The following is a 21,559-nucleotide window of genomic DNA, read 5'->3' as shown; positions in this document are numbered from 1 at the left end:
CATCATGAGACCCTACATCTCTTTAGCTCCTCCTGTTTGTCTGCTGGCATATTTCTGTTCTTTCATTAGTCTCCTGGAAGAGTCTGCTTAGAATTCTGTCCTTATCACCAGCCCTCTCAACATTTTCAGATTCAATCACACTTCAGTATTTCAGGGAACATACCCCTCCTCTACTAACCCCCAAGAAGGAATAGCAGTGCTCCTGCATGATGCTTTTCACAATTTGTGGACTATTTTACAATTAATATCTGTCTTCACAGTTAGACCTTAATGCCACTAAGAGTAAGAACTATTCCATTTTGCTTGATGTCGCCTCCTCAGTGCCCGCTTTGTGTAGAGCAAGTGCACAGAATACCCACACGATTGTTAAGTGTCTCAGCAACATGATCCAGATCTCTCTCAAAAGGCCAAAGGCATCAATGACTCCAAATATTTTCAATGACAGTGTAGAAGGAGAAGGAATGCAGGGCTCCTCAAATGTGCTCTCTATTACAATTAAATTCTAAATTTGGCAATAAATACCTGTTTGGTAAGATCACAGAAAAAGCCTATGTACATGGCACTATGTATAATTTTAATTTTGCTACAACTAAAATTGCCAACAGAATTTTAAGATGCAACTGAATTCAAGATATTTGATTAGGTAATACGTAAAAGGACAGTAAACTTTAAGCTTATAATCAATTTATAAAATATTGAAGTACTATTCAGATAAGAAGTTTTTAAACTGACCTTCTAGAAAGGCAAAGAATATAATAGCAAATCAAATTTCAGAGTGTGCATTTCTATGAAAGGTAGGAATAATAATGTACAGTCAGACAATTTGCTTTCTAATCACCTTACTTAATTCAGTGATAGAACCTGGAAATACTAGGTAGATGGCTAAAATGTCCATTAACCTGTCTCAATCAAATATCAGATGTCTTAAGTGAATCTTCTCTAGGTATTGAATCAAAGCCAAGATATAAATGAATTTTCTTTCAGATATGTGCAATGTCTCTTTATAGCACAAAGAAAGAGATGTCCTTTAGAATGTCAGATATGTGAAGGAATGACTTTAGTCTTCCAGTGCAAGTATTTGAGTTAAAAGCACATAGCATATCTCTATGAATGCACTGTTAAATCTGAAAATAATAATTTTCCAATGAATCACACATTTTCTTAAAATTTCTGTTTTTTCAGAATTTCTATTAATAATTTATACATATGGATAATAACTTTGAAGTAGCAATTTTTTTTACTAATATCATACTGATTTTTATATACAATATTTACAATTATAGAGACCAGGGAAAAGAAATATTCTTGAAATTGCCTTGAGAATTAAAAGAAGATTGGTTGCTTTTTAAAATTATTCACACACAGCTACACAAGAAATACTACCTGTAGCTGGAATGGCTTTGTGTCAAAGAACATAGGCAATATCTTTTCAGTGGCTTTTACAGGGTTTGGGAGTCCTTCTGGGTCATGTTCAACCTGAAAGTATAATTGTTCTCTCTGAAATCCAGAGACATCTGTCATTATGCTCAAAGCAGTGCAACAAAAGACTGTGAACAGGTGAGGTGGAAAGCAGAAAGGTTGAAGGAAATATTGTTTCTGAAAACAGAAAAGGATAAAGTTGAGAATGTTGGCAGACTCACACTTTTCAGCCTTGGAAAATAAATAAATAAATAAATAAATAAATAAATAAATAAAATTTCAGAGACTTATCTAAGAATGAGCACATAGTATATAGATTGGGTCTTAGAAAATAGTTACTATCATTCCCTGAAAAAAAGAACACATTGTGCTATGTAAGGGAGCTGATGATTTTAGACCTGTGCATTCTGATTTGAGGTAGATCTCAAAGGATCATGCCCTGGAAGTGAGATGTCTGACTCTACATCTCCAAGGAAAGACGACAGTTTCTGACTGGAGGAAGATCCATCAAAGGGCTTCAGTTTAGCTGCATGCAGGCAAGACAGGGCCTAAATGAAGTGTGTGCATTGAAAAGAGAATAAAATCCAGGATAGAATCCAGGGTTCCTCCACAGTGAGAGGAATCTGCAGCAGAGACTAAGGGGTAGTTAGTAAAGTGAAATTGAGAGAACACTGGGCAAATGTGAACCAGAGAAGTCAGTGCTTAAAGAAAGAAGGCTGGCTCAGAGGCATGAGACTATGAAAATCCTGTATTTCTCTTGTGTAAGAAATTGGTAAATTTGGCTTTTGGATTTACTCATTCCAATTTTAGACTTCTGTTGATTTTTCATTTTCTGTCCTTTCAGCTAATTAAATATATTTGACAACTGAACATCTTGAAAATTAGATATAATTTGGCAATATTTAGATTTTGGTAGATACATTTTTAGTATAGAAATTCTAATCTAAGTTGTTTGGTTTTGAACACCATCTTTCTGATAGTAAACAAAATAGGAGTAACTAGATAATTTAATTATTAAATTACCAATTTAAATTAGATTTAAAATCACCTAATAACTATATTAATAAATTAAATTAAGACAAGAAAGTGATTCTACTGTGCCCCTAATCAATATTATGATGGAAAAATATCTTTGAAATAGTCTTTGATATGAATAAAAAATTATTTGATAATAATCACAGATCAGGTTTTTATGAAACAATTTTCACACATGTACTGAAATTTATGTGAATCTCAGTCACATAGAAAACTAATAATTTTGTAAGATAAAGACGTTTTTCAAACCATATGTATAGTATATAATAATTTGTTGAGGCACTAACACTTCAAACACTGAAAAAATCAATCAAAAATAGTAAAGTATATTTTCTAATGAATTATAAAATGTTAAAAGTCTGCTATATTTCCTATTTGAAGTAAAATTCAATCACTATATTAGCTGTGTTTATGTATTAGTGTTATAAAGGTGTTTAAATGATTGAAGAAAACAATTCTATACAACATGCTAGTTAAGTTGCAACAAGAATTCCCACTGGAAATATAATCTATACAATATTCAATTGTAAGCAATTCCTTGATTTGAATCAATATCCCTGAAATAAATGATTAATCATTTCCATATTGTTTCCAGTGTCTTCCTAAGAACACCTTAGATTGTGATGACTATGTGTTTAATCATTTATCTCTGATGAATATGGTGTAAATTTTGTTTATGTGCAATGCAGTTTTACTCATTCAAAAACGAAGAATAAGACAAAATATGTAACCAAAGTGTAGCCGAAGTATGATTTTCATTGGTAGTTTTCAGACAGCATTGAATAAACCGTGTGAGCACTTTATATTCACAAGAAATATAATTGGAAACCAACAAAATCCTTCCAAGAAGAATAAGAAAACTTTTTAAAAAGGAAAGAGCATACTAAATATCAGTGTTTGATAAAATATGTATCCAAGTGTTTACTACATATCAGTGTCCCTGTAAGCAAGTCAGCAGATGAAGTGGATAAGCTAAAGAACAATAGATACAAATGCTGAAACAGTACTTGTGCAATTTTTAAAAATTGCAGTGTGAGTTTATTTTCATTTATATGCAATATTTAATAAGCGTCATGAGTGTGACCATTTTAGACAAACAAGCATAAAATCTTTCTTTTTCCTGAATCAATGTAAACAGAGCCCAGACGGCCGCATCGAAGTCAAAGGGCATCACGGAAGCTCATCACTGCATATTAAAGATGTAAAGCTGTCAGATTCAGGGAGGTACGACTGTGAAGCAGCCAGTAGAATTGGAGGACATCAAAAGAGCATGTACCTTGATATTGAATGTAAGTTACTTTCAATTTGTGTGTTTATTAAAGCAACTTTGTCTGCCTTGAAAAATATGATTTCTGTGAGAAAACCAAAATGCACGTGCAGTTCCTGTTTCAGTCTTTAATGAAAAGCATTTAGAAGGAATGTAGACATGCAAAGTCAGTTATTAGAGACATCTAGTGGAGGTAAAGGAACATTTCACAGGGCTGCATATTTAATGGTCCATCCTGAAATGATTACTTTCTTTTCTTTTCTTTTCTTTTTTTTTTTTTTTTTAATTTAACCCCAAACTGAGCATCGACCAAACCATATCAGTTATCGGTAATGGTCAGTAACTCCTTTGACTTTTATGTGTGCCTTTTTAAGTATAACATGGCTCTCAGATATGCAGAGACCATTTTCATTCCTTATTCAAGTTCTTTTTTTGAATTATTTTGCATCTTCTTAAGATATGAAACACTACCATAAATAAAGTGAAATATATCAGTACTTATATTTTATCCAAATTGTGTTTGTTATCTGTCTTGAAAATAGGACTATTACTGGGCATGTTGTTAAAGTAAATTTGAATGAATGTGTTCATGACTATGAGATTGAGAAGCAAGAAGGTTAATGCAAGCTGGGCTTTCACAGTTCACTTTAAGTCATTGCATAGAATTTTAAAATAAGTTACTATATATGTTGTTTTAAAAGGAAGAAATTTAGCATCATTCTCAATAAATATTTATGAACCATCAGTGTTGGAAACTCTCTGATGCTTGAAGGAACATAGCTGTGTTAGTAGAAATGTTAGAGATAACTCTTGTTGACAAAACATTTCTATCGGCGTATTTCTGGTACATTAATATTGATAGAAAGCAATAGTAACTGTGAAAAAAAGGATACATTTTCTACTGAGAGTCCCTTTAGAAAGAAAATACTTTATTAAGAATTGACCTAAGTTAACTATATTATTTTACATAATTATAAACTGTGCTAATATCAGGCCACTTCCAAAATAGTCATTTGATTGTCATCACAGGTCTTAAAAAACAGATCAACAAATAGCCCTTGATATTATTAAGAATGAACAAAGGAGGAAGTAATGCTAACAAATTACTTAACATATTTTTCCTCCCTAATATTCTTTGCTGCTGTTTTTTCATCATTGTAGGTATATTTATTTTTCAGGTCAGCATTGGGGAAAAAAATGAAAGTATTTCTCTAACTTCACCTGTTTATATTTTATAATTTGAAATATGTATATTTAGAACAAAATTTTCTTTATGACTTGTTTCTTTGTTTAATGTTAATATAAATGAACAGAAACTTAAGGTTTTAATATATGATTAACATTAGAAAACATTCAATAATTTTTTAAGATAAATTCTTAGTACTGGCCTCTTCCAACTGTCCAAAAAAAAAAAAAAAAAAAAGCTGAACAACTTACTCTGTTAATAAAATAATATTTAGGATTTATTTCCCTTTGCATTTAAAAAATAAATTTAAAGTTATTTGACATATAAGACTATTGCTAAATCCCTGTTGCAAGTACTCAAAAAAGTGGAGCTAATGAAACATGGGCATTATTGATATTTCCAAGACAGGGTAAGGTAGAATGACTCATAACACTAGACTCTTAAAACTAGCTAATATGCTAGTCCTAAAATTGGCTGCTATTCAGTAGAATAACTTGCATTCTTGGGATGTCAAATTTTTTCTTTAGGGAATAAAGGGGTTCCTTTTTATGGTATCCTTATACGTGACCATTAAAAAGTGTTTTTCCTCAAGCATAACCATATCAATAAAAGATACACTGAGACTTCTGTATTATCCTCCATGCATGACTGCATAGGTGTCTGTATGAAATAAATAAAAACCTAAACTATAATAAAGATAATAAACTATTCTAAAGATCACTGAAAATAAATGTAAAAGCCAACTGAATCTACCTTACAATTCAGGTTTGTGGTGAGTGAAAACAGACACAAAGAAGAATAAATCATAGTTTCTGCTTTATTGGAATGCTAGAACAAACAGATTTAAATCAATAATGCATATTCAGATTTGAAAGTGATAGGTAGAGAAAAATTTGAAGATAATGTGAAATTCTAATATATAATGTTTTATTTTTAGTTATCACTGATTTTAATATATAGAAAATAATAATAAAAATGATAGTATATTTTAGTATGAATTGCTTGCTATTGTAATCTTTTAATAAAATGAATAATTTCATATAAAAATACTTAGGGTATCTATTTTTCAAGGGCTGATTTCTAACAAAGTACAAGTTTCTTTTGATCACAAATTCATTCTTCCTTTATAGGTTTAAATAGTTATTTTCAGCTTAAGTGTTCTGAGATAATGGTTATCCTAAAGTTCAACATAAAATTATAGTTTCCTTGTACATTTTATGATTTATATATAAATAATCATATGATATTAATTTATTTCATACTTTAAAATGTTTTGGTTTATATTTATTAGGACAGATTGCTAAAATTTGTATGCATTTATGGTATACAAGGTGATTTTAAAAACTTTATTATTATTACTTTGGCAAATCATAATTATATATATTTATTGGGTATAACATGATGTTTGGATGTATGTATATAGTATGCAATGATTAAATTAAGATGATCAATATATCTGCTTCTCTTGCCAATTGATTTTACAATGAGGCATTTGAAATTTACTCTCTTGTTATTGTGACTATACAATACATTATTGATGATAGTCATCTGGCTGTGCAATCTACCCCAAAACCTGTATCTCCTGTCTATTGGAAAATTTGCACCCTGTGATCACCAGCTTCCCTTCTCCTCCCTTCTCCCCACTCCAGCCTTTGGTAACTATCATTCAACTCTACAAATTATGAACTCAATTTTATTAAATTTCACATATAAGTGAGATCATACAATATTTTGTCTTTCTGTGCCTGACTTATTTCACTTTCTATAATGCCCTCCAGATTCATCCATGTTGTTGAGAATAACAGGATTTCCCCATTATTATAACTGAAGAGTAAGTCGTGTGTAAATACCACATTTTCTCTATACTTGTATCCTTGATGGACGTTAATATTTGTTGCATATCTTGACTGTTGTGAATAATAGTGAACATGGGTGAACAGATTATCTAGAGGGTGCTAATTCTATTTCCATTTAGATATGTACCCCAAGGATTACTGGGTCATGTGGTGGTTCTGTTTTCTCTTGCTGAATCTCTACATAGATTTCCATAGTGGCAACACTAATTTACATTCCTACTGACAGTATACTGTAAAAAATTGTTCCCTTTACTCTGAATCCTCTTCAAAGTAAAAAGATTGTTCCCCTTACTCTGAATCCTCTCTCATCCCCTTAATTTAACTATTCTAACAGGTGTGAGTGATGTCTCATGACGGTTTCAGTTTGAATTTCCCTAATTATTAGTGAAGATGAGTATTTTTCCATGTATTGGCCTGTTGACTCTCTTCTTTGGAGAAATGTAGGTTCAGGTCATTTGCCTATTTTAAAATCACATAATTCCTTTTATTGCTGTTGAATTCAGTTCCTTATATGTTTTGAATAATAATACCTTGGTAAATGTATTTTTATAAATATGTTCTCCCGGTCCATGATTTATCTTCTCTGAGCTTTTTCAGTTAATATATTCATTTGCAAACATATGTGTAAATCAATAATTTATTATATTTCTTCCTTATAACTTATTATATAGCTATAATAGAAGTATTCTAGGACATGTTAATGGACATTTTTCATTTTCAGATATTGGATATTATGTAAATCACCTTTATGAATATTTTTAAAAATCATGTGGGTATATATTTCCTTCTGGATGAGATAAATATTTTAAACATTTTTTCTATTTTTTTAAATTTATTTATCTATTTTCTCCCTAGTGAAAATAAACTGCATCTGCAGGCATTTGTGATTTTTTGTTTGTTTGTTTTGCTTTTTACTTATTTGTTCATTTAAGACAGGGTCTTGTTTAATTGCTCAGACTGCCCTTGAGCTTGAGAGATCCTCCTGCCTCAGCCTTTCAAGTGGTAACAGGGTTTGAACCCAGGGGTACTTAACCACTAAGTAACATCCCCAGTCCTTTTTAAATATTTTAGGTAGAGAAAAAGTCTCTCTAAGTTGCTTAGGGCCTCACTAAATTGTTGAGACTGGCTTTGAATTTGTGGTCCTCCTGCCTCAGCCCCCTGAGCTGCTGGGGTTATAGGCATGTGCCACCATGCCCAGTTTCTTTGGCTTTTTAACATAGAGTTTGTGTACACACACACACACACACACACACACACACACACGTATATATTTATTTATTTATTTATTTTGACTAGTCAATACCAATTTATCAAATACATAAATTTGAACTTTTCAGGTCATACTGTTTGTATTCAATTTGAGAAACCATTACCTGTAGAAGGTCAGGGAGACTTCTATCTATGCTTTCTTTTTAAAGATTTGTGGACTTAGGTTTTACATTAAGATCTACAGTCAATTTTTTGCCCATTTGTTGAATTTTTCATTACTTTTCCATTTATTTATCTATTAGATATTATACAACTTATTGATAAAGTACTTTTATTTATCTAGCTATGCATTTGCTGAGATTGTTGATCTGTTCCAAGTTTTAACTTTTACTTTTTTAAAATTTATAATTTCCAGCACTTATCTCTATTCTAGTTTGACAATTTCTGTTTTGTTTTCATTATTTCCTTTCTCTTTAATTTTTATGTTCACTTTGCTCTTCGAGTATAAATTTTTAAAGTGAACTTTTAGGGAATTTATTTGGGATATTTTGAATTTCTTTAAAAAGTCATGCAAAACTCAACTCTTCTGCTGAACTTTGCTTTATTTGCAATCCCCAAATTATATTGGGTTGCATTCTTATCACATGGGTTACTTTACACTCGCCCTTATCAGCTGACCTTTTTATTATTAATGTTGTATATATTACATCCAAATCCATCAACAGTCTCCCCCAAATTATAATATTAATTTTAAATAGTTACAAAAATTTTTAAAAACTGAAAAGAAAAAAATATTTCGTATTTACTTATATAAATACCATTTTTTGGGGGGGTCTTTCATTTTCTTTGAAAGTCTAAATTTTCCATCCACCTAAACAAATTTCTTCTCTATTTCTTGTACAGCAGATGTTCTCAGAATAAAGTCTATTAGATTTTTTTTTTTTTTTAACATGTAGAAAGATCAACTCCTGCACTATCCTATTTCCAAAAATTTTTGTTGGTAAGAATTCTGGGTTTAAATTACTTTAAGACATCGTTTCCATTTTCTTCTAACCTTCTCTTTTCTTCCCTAAGATGATCCGAGTAATTTGCATTGTTTTTTATGTCTGCCATGTATCATTTTTATGTAGCTGTTTCAAGCTATTTTATTTATGGCTGTCATTTGTCCATACAATTAAAATATGTCTAGGTATTCTTTTCTTTAAATTTTCCTGTTCAAGGTGTGCTGAACTTCTTCAATCTGTAGATTTATATTTGCAAAAATACTTGAGCAGTTTTGGGTCATTACTTCAAATATTTTTTTCTCTAATCTCCTCCTCACATTATGACTTTACTTGCACATCAGACCTTTCAAAATTACTTCAGAGTCCAAGAGACACCTCATAGACCTACCTCTGTTCCAGGACTTTTCACATCACATTTTTATTTTTTCCCTAGAACTCTTTACTCCATCATCTGTTTTCTGCAATTGAGCCTATAGAATGAGTGTTTTATTACAGAAATTATTAGTGTTGTAAAGTTTTCATTTTGTTCTGTTTTGTATCTTGTCTCTTTGCTCACAGTTTATACTTTTCATTCATTTTAAGTGAGTTTTTCTTTACTCCATGAACCATGGTAAGCATTCTAAAATCTCTGTTTGAAATCTACTGTGTGATAAATTCTACCTTTGAGTCATTTTGGGATTTGCTTCTGCTAATTAATTTAGTTGTATGTTACAACCAAACAACCATGATATGTATGGAAGTTATCTAGTAAGTTTACTTTTTGGTAATTGAAACCTAGTTGGCATTAAATAGGCTATTTAGAAACAAATGTGTAATAGTAATACACTTCTTAGTACATTATGTGAAAAGCAATGAGAAGCTATTATTGTAATTAAACACATATTAGATATGCCTAAAATACTTTTATTATGCACCTTTCTTATCAAAAACACTTACAGACACTATGAAAATTAAAGAGACATTACACAGTGTCACAAAAATCTTACACTAAGAATCTTTATCACCTAAACTAAGCACCTACAGTATAATGTTGCTAAGACTTACTGGAAAAGAATCAAGTCATTTATAACTTGATACCAGCATCATTTATTATAATAGCACTAAACTTAAGGTGTTAAAGATTAGGCCTTTTTTTTGCTCAAAACTTCTTTTGTTGTTCAGCTTAAGCAGATTCCTTGGCATACTGCCAGTTCATTTTCACTGTTTCAAAGGTGTTACCTTACTAAGAAGCAGGAGTTGAACTAAAGTTCCAATTCAGAAAACAAAGAGATAACAGGCGTGTGTTATGTGGTTTAATGCAATAAGCACCAATTACACAGTACGTTTGATTATAATTAGAATATCATTAAGTTTTGTGACTAGGTAGTCATTACATATTAACTATTAATTAGACTTAATTATTTTATGTGATAAATTTAATTTAACAGTAACATGGAAACAATGCATGTTAAGAAATATTGAATTTTTCATTTACTTTTTTTCTAATTGAGTTTGCTGCAGCTGATTTTTAATTAATGTTAGACATAATAGCAATTTGTAAATGTGCTTTTTCTGTATTGTAAAAGAAGTAGTTAGCAATATCAGATACATAGTAAGGTTATGGGAATACTAGCTAATCTTGTAATTCTGATTCATGTTACTTACATATTTATTAGCATTCCATGGAATTAACAGATGTGTGCCTTACCCAATAATTCTTTATGCAAGTTTTAAAGTTTCTCAATATAATAGTGATTCTAGCTTATAAGGTAGATAAGATATGAACATGAATTTAACATTAAAAGAAATTACTTCAGGAAACTCTTAGAAATTGCAAAAATTCCTTGGTCATAGCAGGCACACATTTTATATCTATGCCTAAAATCTTGTCTTATGACCCTTTTACACACACCATAATATATTTAGACTGTTTGAAACTTTAAAGATGTCTCATTTGCAGATAAAATTTGGTTCTTCTGCCTGCAACTATTTAGATTTTATACCATGTATGGTAATTTCAAGGACAGAAGAGAACGTAAAACTTATCTCTTCGTGCAGATAGATGATTAAAAGAGAACATTTGAAAAGAAACGTGAAAAGTCTTTTATTACTCAGCTGTATTTTTTAACCCAATCATTACATGAACTTCCTGGGAAAGTATCAAATTTCAAATTTCTGTGCAAAGATTCTATTGCTTATTCTACTTTTATTACAATTTTGCCTGTCTCTGACAGATATTAATTCAAATAAAATCTTGTTAAAATGTATTTCAGAGATTAGGTAATGAGATGTTCTAAGGTATTTTAATACATATCTAGTCCCTGAGAGGCTAAACATTAGAAATGAATGAACAAACAAATGGAAACATGATTTTGTATGACTTCTGGACTCATCACTATTTTGACACCTCTTCAGCTCTAACAAAAACCCTGAACCTTAACCCCACCTTGCCATAGCTTTCCGTTTTCACTCTGGAATGAAGGCCTTGCCACAGGAATTCCAGTTGTCCCTAGGAAAGTCAGGGTACATTTCAGTTTGGGGTTCTATAGTAAAGTGTCATTGACTGAGTGGTTTAAACAACAGACATTTCATCTCACAGTTCTGGGTTCTGGAAGTGTGGGATCAGTATGGGAGTATGGTTGGTTCTTGGTGAGGGTGCAGTTCCTGGTTACATCCTCACATGGCCTTCCCTTCGTGCATGCACAACAACAGATTTGACATCTCTTTTTACAAGAGCATTAATCCCATTTTAGCATTTCCACCCTTGTGATCTCAACAAAAAAATCTTATTATATCCCAATGCTTCATTCCAAATTCCATCACAGTAAGAATTGCAGTTTCAACATACAAATTTTGGACTTCAGCATGTTTAGCCTCTTGACACGGTAAGAGCATTTGTAGCACATGGTTTGTTGCCCCACTCTTCTTCCTCTTCAGGATGTTTTTGGATTTACGACTAGAGCAGATCCACCTTAGTCCAGAGTAGCATATTGGTTTAAAATGCATTATCACAATTAAAAGGACCTATTCATTTTTAATATGGCTCTTTGAAAAATATGCATTGGATGTCTTATCTGTGGTTGTGCATGCATCATGGAAAATTACATTTCCATTGGCCAGCACTGATGCAGGGGCTCATAACTTAAAGAGGTGTTTAGAAATGATGGGAAGCCACCTAAGGGTTTTAAGCAGAGAATAAACTGCCCATGCTTATATTTGCAGAAATGACCCTGGCTGTAGTATTAAGAATAGGTCAAAAGGGGTATAAAAGTGGAAACAAGGGGACCAGTGTTGCAATAAATGAAGTGAATTTCATGGTGTGATTTTAATTGTTGACATCACTTCAACATACACTTATGTGAGTATCAGGACACATCCTTTATAAGAAAGAATAAATAGCATATTCAACATTCATTAATTTTAATAGATTATGTTAAAACCAGGAATTGAGTTTAGTATCAAATTATATATATCTATGTGTGTGTGTGTCTTAGATTATTTCAAATGATATTCATGAATTTGTATTAATGTGCTAGCCATATTTATCAGAAATATGTGAAGTTAGTTTTAAAATTCTATTAAGGTTTGTGAAAATATGCATATTTACATTTTCTGTAAGTGGATTCAAGTTACTTGAATAATCATCACATATTGAATAAGAAAAAAAATGATTTTCAATAAGTTGTTTTAATTTAATTAGAATAAATGGTATTTCTATATCTTCATTTAAAAACCTTCAATTATAATTATTTGGTTTAATATTTTTATTGTATAACTAAAACTAGAGTAGCATTAGTACTTTTCAAACATATAAATGATTGAAAGCAAATATTTCAACAAGTCTAGGAAGCCAGAGTCTACTTACTAGATCAGCTTTGGAAGTATTATAAAATAACATATAATTTAATGTACTTATAATTACATGTCTCATAGAGTACAAAAATGAGCAGCAAGGGTAAAAAAAAAAACTTAAAGAAGTAAGATCTTCACAGTATTTTAAAGCTGTAGAAACTAAGAAACATAATATGAAATCTGTATATTGAAAACACAGTGACTGCTAAGACACTATGTATTTACATTAATTCCTTTATTTCATATTGTTGCTTACCTAGAGTGAAATGTCCTTTCTATGTTCCAATATTATGTACACAATATACTGTCTATGTCTTTGGGATGAATATGAAGTTTTGATGAGAGAAATTCACTTGTCCATAGGACTACTTTTAATACTCTTAAATCTTAAAGTGCTTAATATGCAGCAATAATTAAATCATTATTTATGAACTTGTTAACAAACTCAGCAGTGGAATGTTTGCTCAACATGAGTGAGGCTTTGGTTCAGTCCTCAGCACTGTAGTAAATAAATAATATAAATACTGTTTATTAGATACAAGGCATTTGAAAGATATTCTTTTTGTTTAGGTAATCTGTTTTTTTGCCTGCTAGCTAAAATTTTTCTAAGAATAAAAAAGCAATTATTGGTGTGGTCAGCATAATGGCATAAAAGACTTTTATAAAACTTTCTCTTTTCCATTCTTTCTATGATTGTTTTTCAGACAAAAATAAAATGATTGATTTTTGTCCCAATTATTCTTCATTCATTAATGCTGAATCAGGTGTTGTATGCAATTTTTTCTTACACTGACCAATATTTAATTTTATGACTGCTTATTTGAATTATTTTAAAAACTGCATTTAAATGATAAGCATTGTCTATATAAACATTTCAGGTCAGGTATTAATAAACAGAGATATAGTTTCATTTGAATAAATGTGTATCTATTTTAAAACTCAGTGTCTAAAGAAACTGGCATTTTTTATTTATAAAAGAACTTTAACACCTCTATATTATACAAAAACAATCTTTCTTCCTTTGGTAACTTACAAAGAAATTTTATGGAGATTAATATGTAAAATCTAGATATATACATGAAATTATACCTAATAATAACACTTGTTTATGGAAAAATTATATATATGTAAAAAATTAGCCATCAAACAATATTTTTGTACTTTATGCATGATATGAGGAAAGATATATTTGACTAAAAGAAAGATTAATATTAGTAAGATGAATAATTCACCTTAGTTATAACCAATCTTCTCTTATGGTCAGAATGATTATATCATTAATAAATGTTAAATAAAAGGGAAACCTGGTATGTGCTAAGAAGTCATACACAGGCATTCCTTAATATAAATGACTTGTGATTTGACTTGAGGGTCATAAAATATGCCAAGATTTATGCATACCTTGGTGGTTGAAATTTAATAGAAAAATGCACTTCAAGTGTCATGGCTAATTGGCAATAAGCACACATCTAATTTAGTATTCCACATAGCCATTTGAATTCCCATGGTACATGGACTGAATCCAGTTAATTGCCATAGCTGATTCTGCATATGACTGAACATACAGAACTAGATCTATGAAATCATTAATTGAATTATCCTCTAAATGTGCCAAAGGATATATTAGCTTTTGCTCCCTTGGTAGTTTCCCTCTGAGTAAAGCAAATGAGAAAATTCAAATGCCTGAAAAAGAATGTTAAGGTGTTTCAATTTTTTTACTGCAATTAATTCTCAGTTAATTTAAGGGACTAAAGTATTCACAAGATAGGCAGAGTTTAAGAAAGAAAATGCATTACAATAGAAAACATAAATAAATAAAAACCTAGACCAGAGTTCAAAATTATGTAACTTTTGAACCATAAAACAAATGTAGGTATATTTTCCCTCTTCTCTTAAATAAGTGACACCAGTTAGAATATACACTTATCCTTCAATCATTCTTTTTACATTTATATATAGAGCATATATTGTGTGTCAAGTATAAATTCAGGTGCTGTATAGAACTACAAGGGAAGTACCTTGGTCCTTCCTCTTATGGAACTCACCCTTTAATTAAGGAGACAAAACATGAAACTATCTGATTAATTATATAATACTTCTGATAAATGCCTCATTAGGTGATTCCATCATTATGTGAACATCACAGAGTGTCTATACATCAACTAAAGAGGCTACAATGTCACTAGGCATAAAATCCTTTGAGATCACCATTATATAAAAGGTCTGTATTTAACCAAAATACCATTATGTGGTGCTGTATGCTGTGCAGGACAATATGTTTGTTATTATTGTGATTTTTAAAATATTTAAATTTATTTTTCACTTATTTTAAATCATTTCCCAAATAATGTCCTTTCAGTTAGATTCCCTAAGTAGATAGTACAATTTTCTCAAAATGAGACAGAGCAAATGACTAAAAGCAGGTAAGTCTTATGGATTGCTAGGATTTAAGGAACACGGTTAAGCTAACTGAAGAAAAGGTCACAAAGAGAGGCATAGGTCAATTTATATTATTCTCTAAAACCTTGATAAAAGCTGGATATTAGCATTACCTTAAACTAGAAACAGGTAGATCTATAAGCAACTAAGGAGCTTCTAAAATAGACCAGGTGGTGACCATGACCCTAGATAGGAGAGGTAAGAGTGGATATTGAGAAAAGGGGAAGGTGTTCCTTTAGATTGTGCTTTAGTGATGAGAAATAAATGGCAAAACTTTTAAAATATAATACCTGTTACACATTAAAAACCTATTACAATTATTGGTGATAGTTAAAATAAAATTCTAAAGAAACAGATTAGAAAACTGTACTTCACAGAGCATGAAGCCTGGCAAGAGCCTTGCTCTCAACCTCAGTGTTGTTTACCAGGACAAAACACACGATATCATCAATGTGATTTTAAAGGACTTAAATTTATTGCTCATTGGTTTTCATTCATTTTTCAAATAATGTCTTTTTCTATTTGATTCAGTAAGTGGAGAGTCTAAGTTTGTGTGGTGAGTTTCCTGATAATATTATTCATGACCTATGGCAGATTTAGGTCAAAGATTTTGTATTTCAATTCCCAGAGCCCGTGATGTGCTTTGTTATCAACTTTAGCTTGCTTTTGTTCAGGCAGAATTAAGGTACAGGTCAGAATTCAGGAAGCACTAAGACTGTGTTTAGGTCACACATACCAACTGCAAATAAATCATTTCCAGAAGAAAGATTTCAGAACCTGAGCAGAAATGACAAGAGAAAAAGTGTGGTTTGCATTAAGCAAGTAATCAAGTCAGAAAATGTCATACAATGACATAATGAATAGCAGCTGTAAGTTCAGTGCTTCATCTCAGCAAAAGGAATTAAAAAAAAAAAAAAGAAAGGAGACATTTATTGAAACAGGTGCAATTAGGTACCAAGTATGAGGTGAGGATTGTAAGACTCTTTGTTATTTCCAGGTATTACCAAAGTTGGGCCCCAAAAAAGTTTGTTCTGAACAAAACATTGAAGAAGGTGACAGATTAGACACAGGCATAGCTCACTGTCTCTTATATTCTGGTAACTCTAAATCAGAAATTCAGTCAAGGTCATGGACATAAGATTGTTTAAATGTTCTAGCTCAGCCTTCTGCTTGTACAGCTGCCATTTAATTAAATCTAAATAATTTCTCCTTAGGGAACACTTCACTGCAATAGTAGGTAAAAGAAACATAGTTCCTTGATTTTTTTTGAAGTCTGCATTTGTATGACTTCCTCTTTGAAATATTCCGGGTCTTACAGTATATGTTGAAACTCACTCAATTTATTAACATATAATCCTGAAGAAGATTTGGTACTAAAGATAAATCAACATTTTTACCACCAAGAAATGCTATAGTATTTTTCTTATACTTGGTTTGGAAAGAGGCTTTCCAGTACATGGAATAGTTAACACTATCCCAAAAAGGCTATACAATTTTTGCCAAAAACAAATGTTATGCTTTATATGGTCTGATGCTTCTTCATATATGGTAGAAATTATACGTAAGTATATTAAAAAAAATTCAAATTCTTGTGTCCTTTCCTAAAGGACTCCTAGAGTTTAAGGAATTTGCAAATCACTTATGATGTTCAACTTAATTCTTTAAAAAAAAAAAAAAAAGAAAAGAAAACAACAGAGCAGAGAATATCCAAACTGATATAGAAACTCAAGGTTCTGTCAACTGCAAAATTCTCTTTTCCATTGTGTTCATCTGCTAATGTGTGTGTGTGTGTATGTATGTAAGTGTATGCATATGGCCAGAATTATTTTTTATTTCTGTATTCATGTGTGAGGTACAATGTGATGTTTTGATATGTGCAAATAGTGTGATATAATTTAATCAACAAATTAACATATGTGATATATATTTATCAGCTTTTTGATGAGAACATTTGAAATGTGCTTCTATAGCAATTTAGACATACATATGATACATGATTATTAACTATATTCACCATGCTGTGTCACAGACCACAAAAATTTATTATGTTGCCTAAGTGAATCTTTGAACCCTTTTACTCTTTGAACCCCATTAGTTTTCTGTTCCCTTACTACAGTCTTGGGTAGCATTCTTTTGCTGACTTTTCCTTGATTTTCACTTGTATATAGATTTATGTATAAGTTAGATCATACAGTGTTTGTCTTTCTGTGCATTGCTTATTTCACTTATAAAGTACTCCAGTCCACACAGATGATGGAATTTTCTTTTCAAGGACTAAATGATATACCATTGTGTATATATGTCACATTTTTTTATCCATTCCTCCTCCTATGGACATTTAGGTTGATTCTATATTTTAGCTTATGAATCATGCTGCAATAAACTTGGAAATGCCAGTAAATTTTAATACACTCATTTCATTTTCTTTGGATTACATATCTAAGAGTAGGATTGCTAGATCATACATTATTTATCTTTTAATTTTATATTCTCACCTACAGTGTATAAGATTTCACATTTTTCCATACACTTACCTTGTTTGTCTTGATAACAGCCATTAACAGGTTTCAGGTGATAGCTCATTGTGGTATTAATTTGCATTATTCCAATAATTAGGGATATTAAGGATTTTTAAATTTATCTATTGACTATTCGCTTGCTTTGAGATATATTTATTTAGATCATTTGTCCATTTTTTTAAAACCAGGCTATTCATTTTCTTGCTCTTAAATTGTTGCCAGATTCTTATTATAAAGACTTATTATAATAATAATCCATGGGAAGAACTTAGCACTCTGTAACATATTTTAAGTCATCAAAAAGTGTTAGAGCTTGAAGTAGGTGTTTTTGTGGGATGCTTTTTTATTCAGCTAGTTAGGTAATAATAAACTTATTCCACTGGAATATATTTTCTGTTCACATGAATCCTTTAAATTAAAATAGGACTTAGCATGAAATAGATGAAATAGCATGAAATTGACAATTTCAGACAATGAATTGAGAGTAAGTGCCCTCCCCAGAGTTGCAAAATCAGAATATTTAAGAATTTGGTTTAAACATCTAATTTTTTTCTCTTCAAGCATATTTCACCTCTTTTACTGTTTTACAATTAGATAACAATTTAACGTCTTCATAAATGTCCTTACTTTGGTGAATTCCTTATGTACGCTCACATATGCAACTTTAAAAATTGTTTAAAATTAATTATTGTATTTTAAGATGTTAGTGTATATGTTTATGCTTTCTTACATATCAAATGGTAACTTTCAAGTTTTTGGACAATTTTTTAAATGCAGAAATTACTCATCATGATCATGAGCAAAATTTCTGAGCTTAATTCACAATTAATCACAAGAGGATTGGAGAATACATTTTTCAATTACCTTAGAAATCTAAATCTTTTACATAAGCAATAGCAAAGAAGTTTTCTAAACTAGTCTAATATTTTCTATTAATTCAAAAGCACAGAGTATTATATATTCTTACACTGAATCTAGAGAATCGTCTTTGACTTTCTAAAAATGACAAAAGCAGATTCACTGATCTGATCACATTCTTAAATAACACTTTAGGTTACTATTTTAAGTCTTGCATTTCAAATTTATAAATTTATAGGAAATGATCCAGCATTTCTTATCATTTCCATATTTGACTTAGGTCTATTTCTCTAAGAAAGTGATAAAAAGGTTTTCATTTAATTCCCTTTCTTGGGGAAATAAATCATCTTTTACAAAATAGAAATTATGCTGACACAATAAAATTGTAAGGAAGACATTACTTAAGAAAACGTAACTTCAATGATAAATTTATTTCTTTCATCTTTATTTATGGTCTATTTTTGTCTTTTTTGCCTTCCTTCTGATTTTTTAAAATAATCGATGTTTATATAATTCCTCTGTATAATATTTGGAGACTTTCAAGATATAAAGACATATTTTCTGAAAATTGCAATTGCTGTTTTATCTCTATAAAATATAACATACCTTTGAGCCTCCTTGCATGTTGCTCTCCCAGAGTCATATCCTTCTTTCCATCATGGCCCAAACCCAATTCTTCAGTTTCATTAGCATGCTAATATTGTGTCAATGAGTATGGCTGCCTTGCTATGATTTTGATGTTTCAAAAAATATTCTATTTTATTGCATACAGGAGTTTTCAATGCCTTTTTCCTCACACCATAACTACATTTTCAGTGTGGTTTTCAGTAGAGCATGTATTGCCTATGGCACATACTGCACTCAACAGCAGTGGTTTTGAATTCAGTTCCCACTGAGATCATCAGGCAGGGAGTTAGTGGCAATTGCTCTACTTCATACAAAAAAGCAAATTTACCATTAAATTACAGTTAAATTACAATAGTATGATATATATACACATAACCATATCACAGAATATGACAGCTTTCAATAGTTTCATTAGCATATGTAATTTTTCTGGATATATTTGCTTAAAAACATATTATTAATAAATCTTTTCCTAAAATAATATAATGCTAAACACAATAGTTCATATATATATATGCAGTAATAAAATATTTTAGAGTTATACATAGAAGCTTCACAATTGACTTCTAATCTAATGTCAAAAATCATAGCTTTTATTGTTAACTAATAACTAATATAGTTATTAGTTATATGTTAGAGTCTTTACTTCTGGCCCTTGAAAATGATTTTGACTTCTTTTTACTTTTGGAAATGTCTTGTTTTCAATTTAACTGAATTGCTGGATTGAAATATATAATTTACTTTAAATTCCAATTGGTTCAATGTATAGTTTTTGACTTTTAAAAATACCATGTGTATATACCACAATTTCTTTATCCATTCATCTGTTGGAGGACATCTAGGTTGGTTCCACAATCTAGCTATTGTGAATTGAATTGCTATAAACATTTTTTGTGGCTGATTACTGGAGTATGCTAATTTTAAGTCCTTCCAGTACAAACTGAGGAGTGGGATAACTGGGTCAAAAGGTGGATCCTTTCCAAGTACTATTCAGCCGTAAAGAAGAAGTATATTATGGCATTTACAGATAAATGGATGGAATTGGAGAATATCATGCTAAGTGAAATAAGCCAATCCCCAAAATCAAAGGCTGAATATTTTCCCTGATAAGTGGATGATGATATATAATAGGGGTGGGGGATGAGCGTGGGAGGAGAATGGAGGGACTTCAGATTACATAGAGGGAAATGAGAGGGGAGTTATGAAAAATGGTGGAATGAAGCAGATATCATTATCCTATGTACATGTATGATTACACAAATGGTATGAATATATATCATGTACAACCATAGAAACAAAATGATATACCCCATTTGTGTACAATGAATCAAAAAGCAGTCTGTAAAAAATTAAAAAAAATAAAAATGTAAAAAATATTATGTAATTCATTATATAAATGTTTCACTGAGACACTTAGTAATCTGCAAATGTGGATCATTTAGTGAAGAAACAACCTAAGAGATCCTTCCAATGTGTTATGACCACAATTAGGGAAATTAAAAAAAAAAGAGAGAGAATCTCACCTGATGTATGTGGAAAGAGTGTTATCAGAATGTATAGAGATAAGTATCAAAGGCAGTGATGAAAAGGGAAGGACAATACTTGCCACACTGATGGAAAATCATAGGCAAATATGTGTGTGTGATATTTAGGACACATAATTAAAGATACATACCATTATGTTTTCACCCATGCAATATTATTGAAATAAAATGCATGTGTTCTTTATATAAAAATTGGATAATGTTTTTCATTATTTCTACTGGATAAGGAAGACGTGATTGCAGAGTCAAGATTATTAAGCTTTTAAAGACACTTTATCTTCCTGAAGTATCATCCCGATTATATTTCCATCAATGTTGTATGATAGTGTCCTAATCACCAAATGTTCCTAGACTTGAATGCTAAAATTTTATTTTGAGGTTCAATTGGGAATATGTGAATGTTGGTTAAAATACTCCTAAATTATTATCTATCCCTACAACATAGTAATAGAATGAACTAGACATCTCTTAACAGAATTCCTCACCTATAAAGCAAAGATTACCTTGTCCAAAAGATTTTCAAAATATTAAATATAATAAAATATATAAAATTGCTGTCACATAGAAACCATTCAATAAGTATTTTATGCCTGCAAGTAAGTTTGACATTAAAAATAGGTAATAATCTTGTTACACATTATTGATCAATTCAAGTTTTCTATTTCCTGAAAATTCCATCTTAGGGTGTGTGGTCCATTTCTTTCAGGTCATCAAATTTGTTGGTGTGCAGTGGTTCCAAATAATCTCTAAATCAAAAAAAAAAAA

At 30.7% G+C, this 21,559-nt stretch overlaps 1 protein-coding gene across 2 annotated transcripts in view; it reads left to right on the top strand.

The window, feature by feature from the left end:
- NCAM2 (neural cell adhesion molecule 2) overlaps positions 1-21,559 on the top strand; it is a 506,280-nt gene that overhangs the window by 328,931 nt on the left and 155,790 nt on the right. For both annotated transcript variants that reach the window (XM_079155716.1, XM_079155717.1), the window contains exon 9: positions 3,593-3,743. In XM_079155716.1, the coding sequence (XP_079011842.1) occupies positions 3,593-3,743 (151 nt within the window). The remainder of the gene's footprint in view (positions 1-3,592; positions 3,744-21,559) is intronic.

Source organism: Sciurus vulgaris, assembly GCF_902686455.1.
Source record: "Sciurus vulgaris genome assembly, chromosome: 10".
In the NCBI taxonomy this organism is placed as follows: domain Eukaryota; kingdom Metazoa; phylum Chordata; class Mammalia; order Rodentia; family Sciuridae; genus Sciurus; species Sciurus vulgaris.
This window is presented reverse-complemented; position numbering and strand designations above follow the sequence as displayed.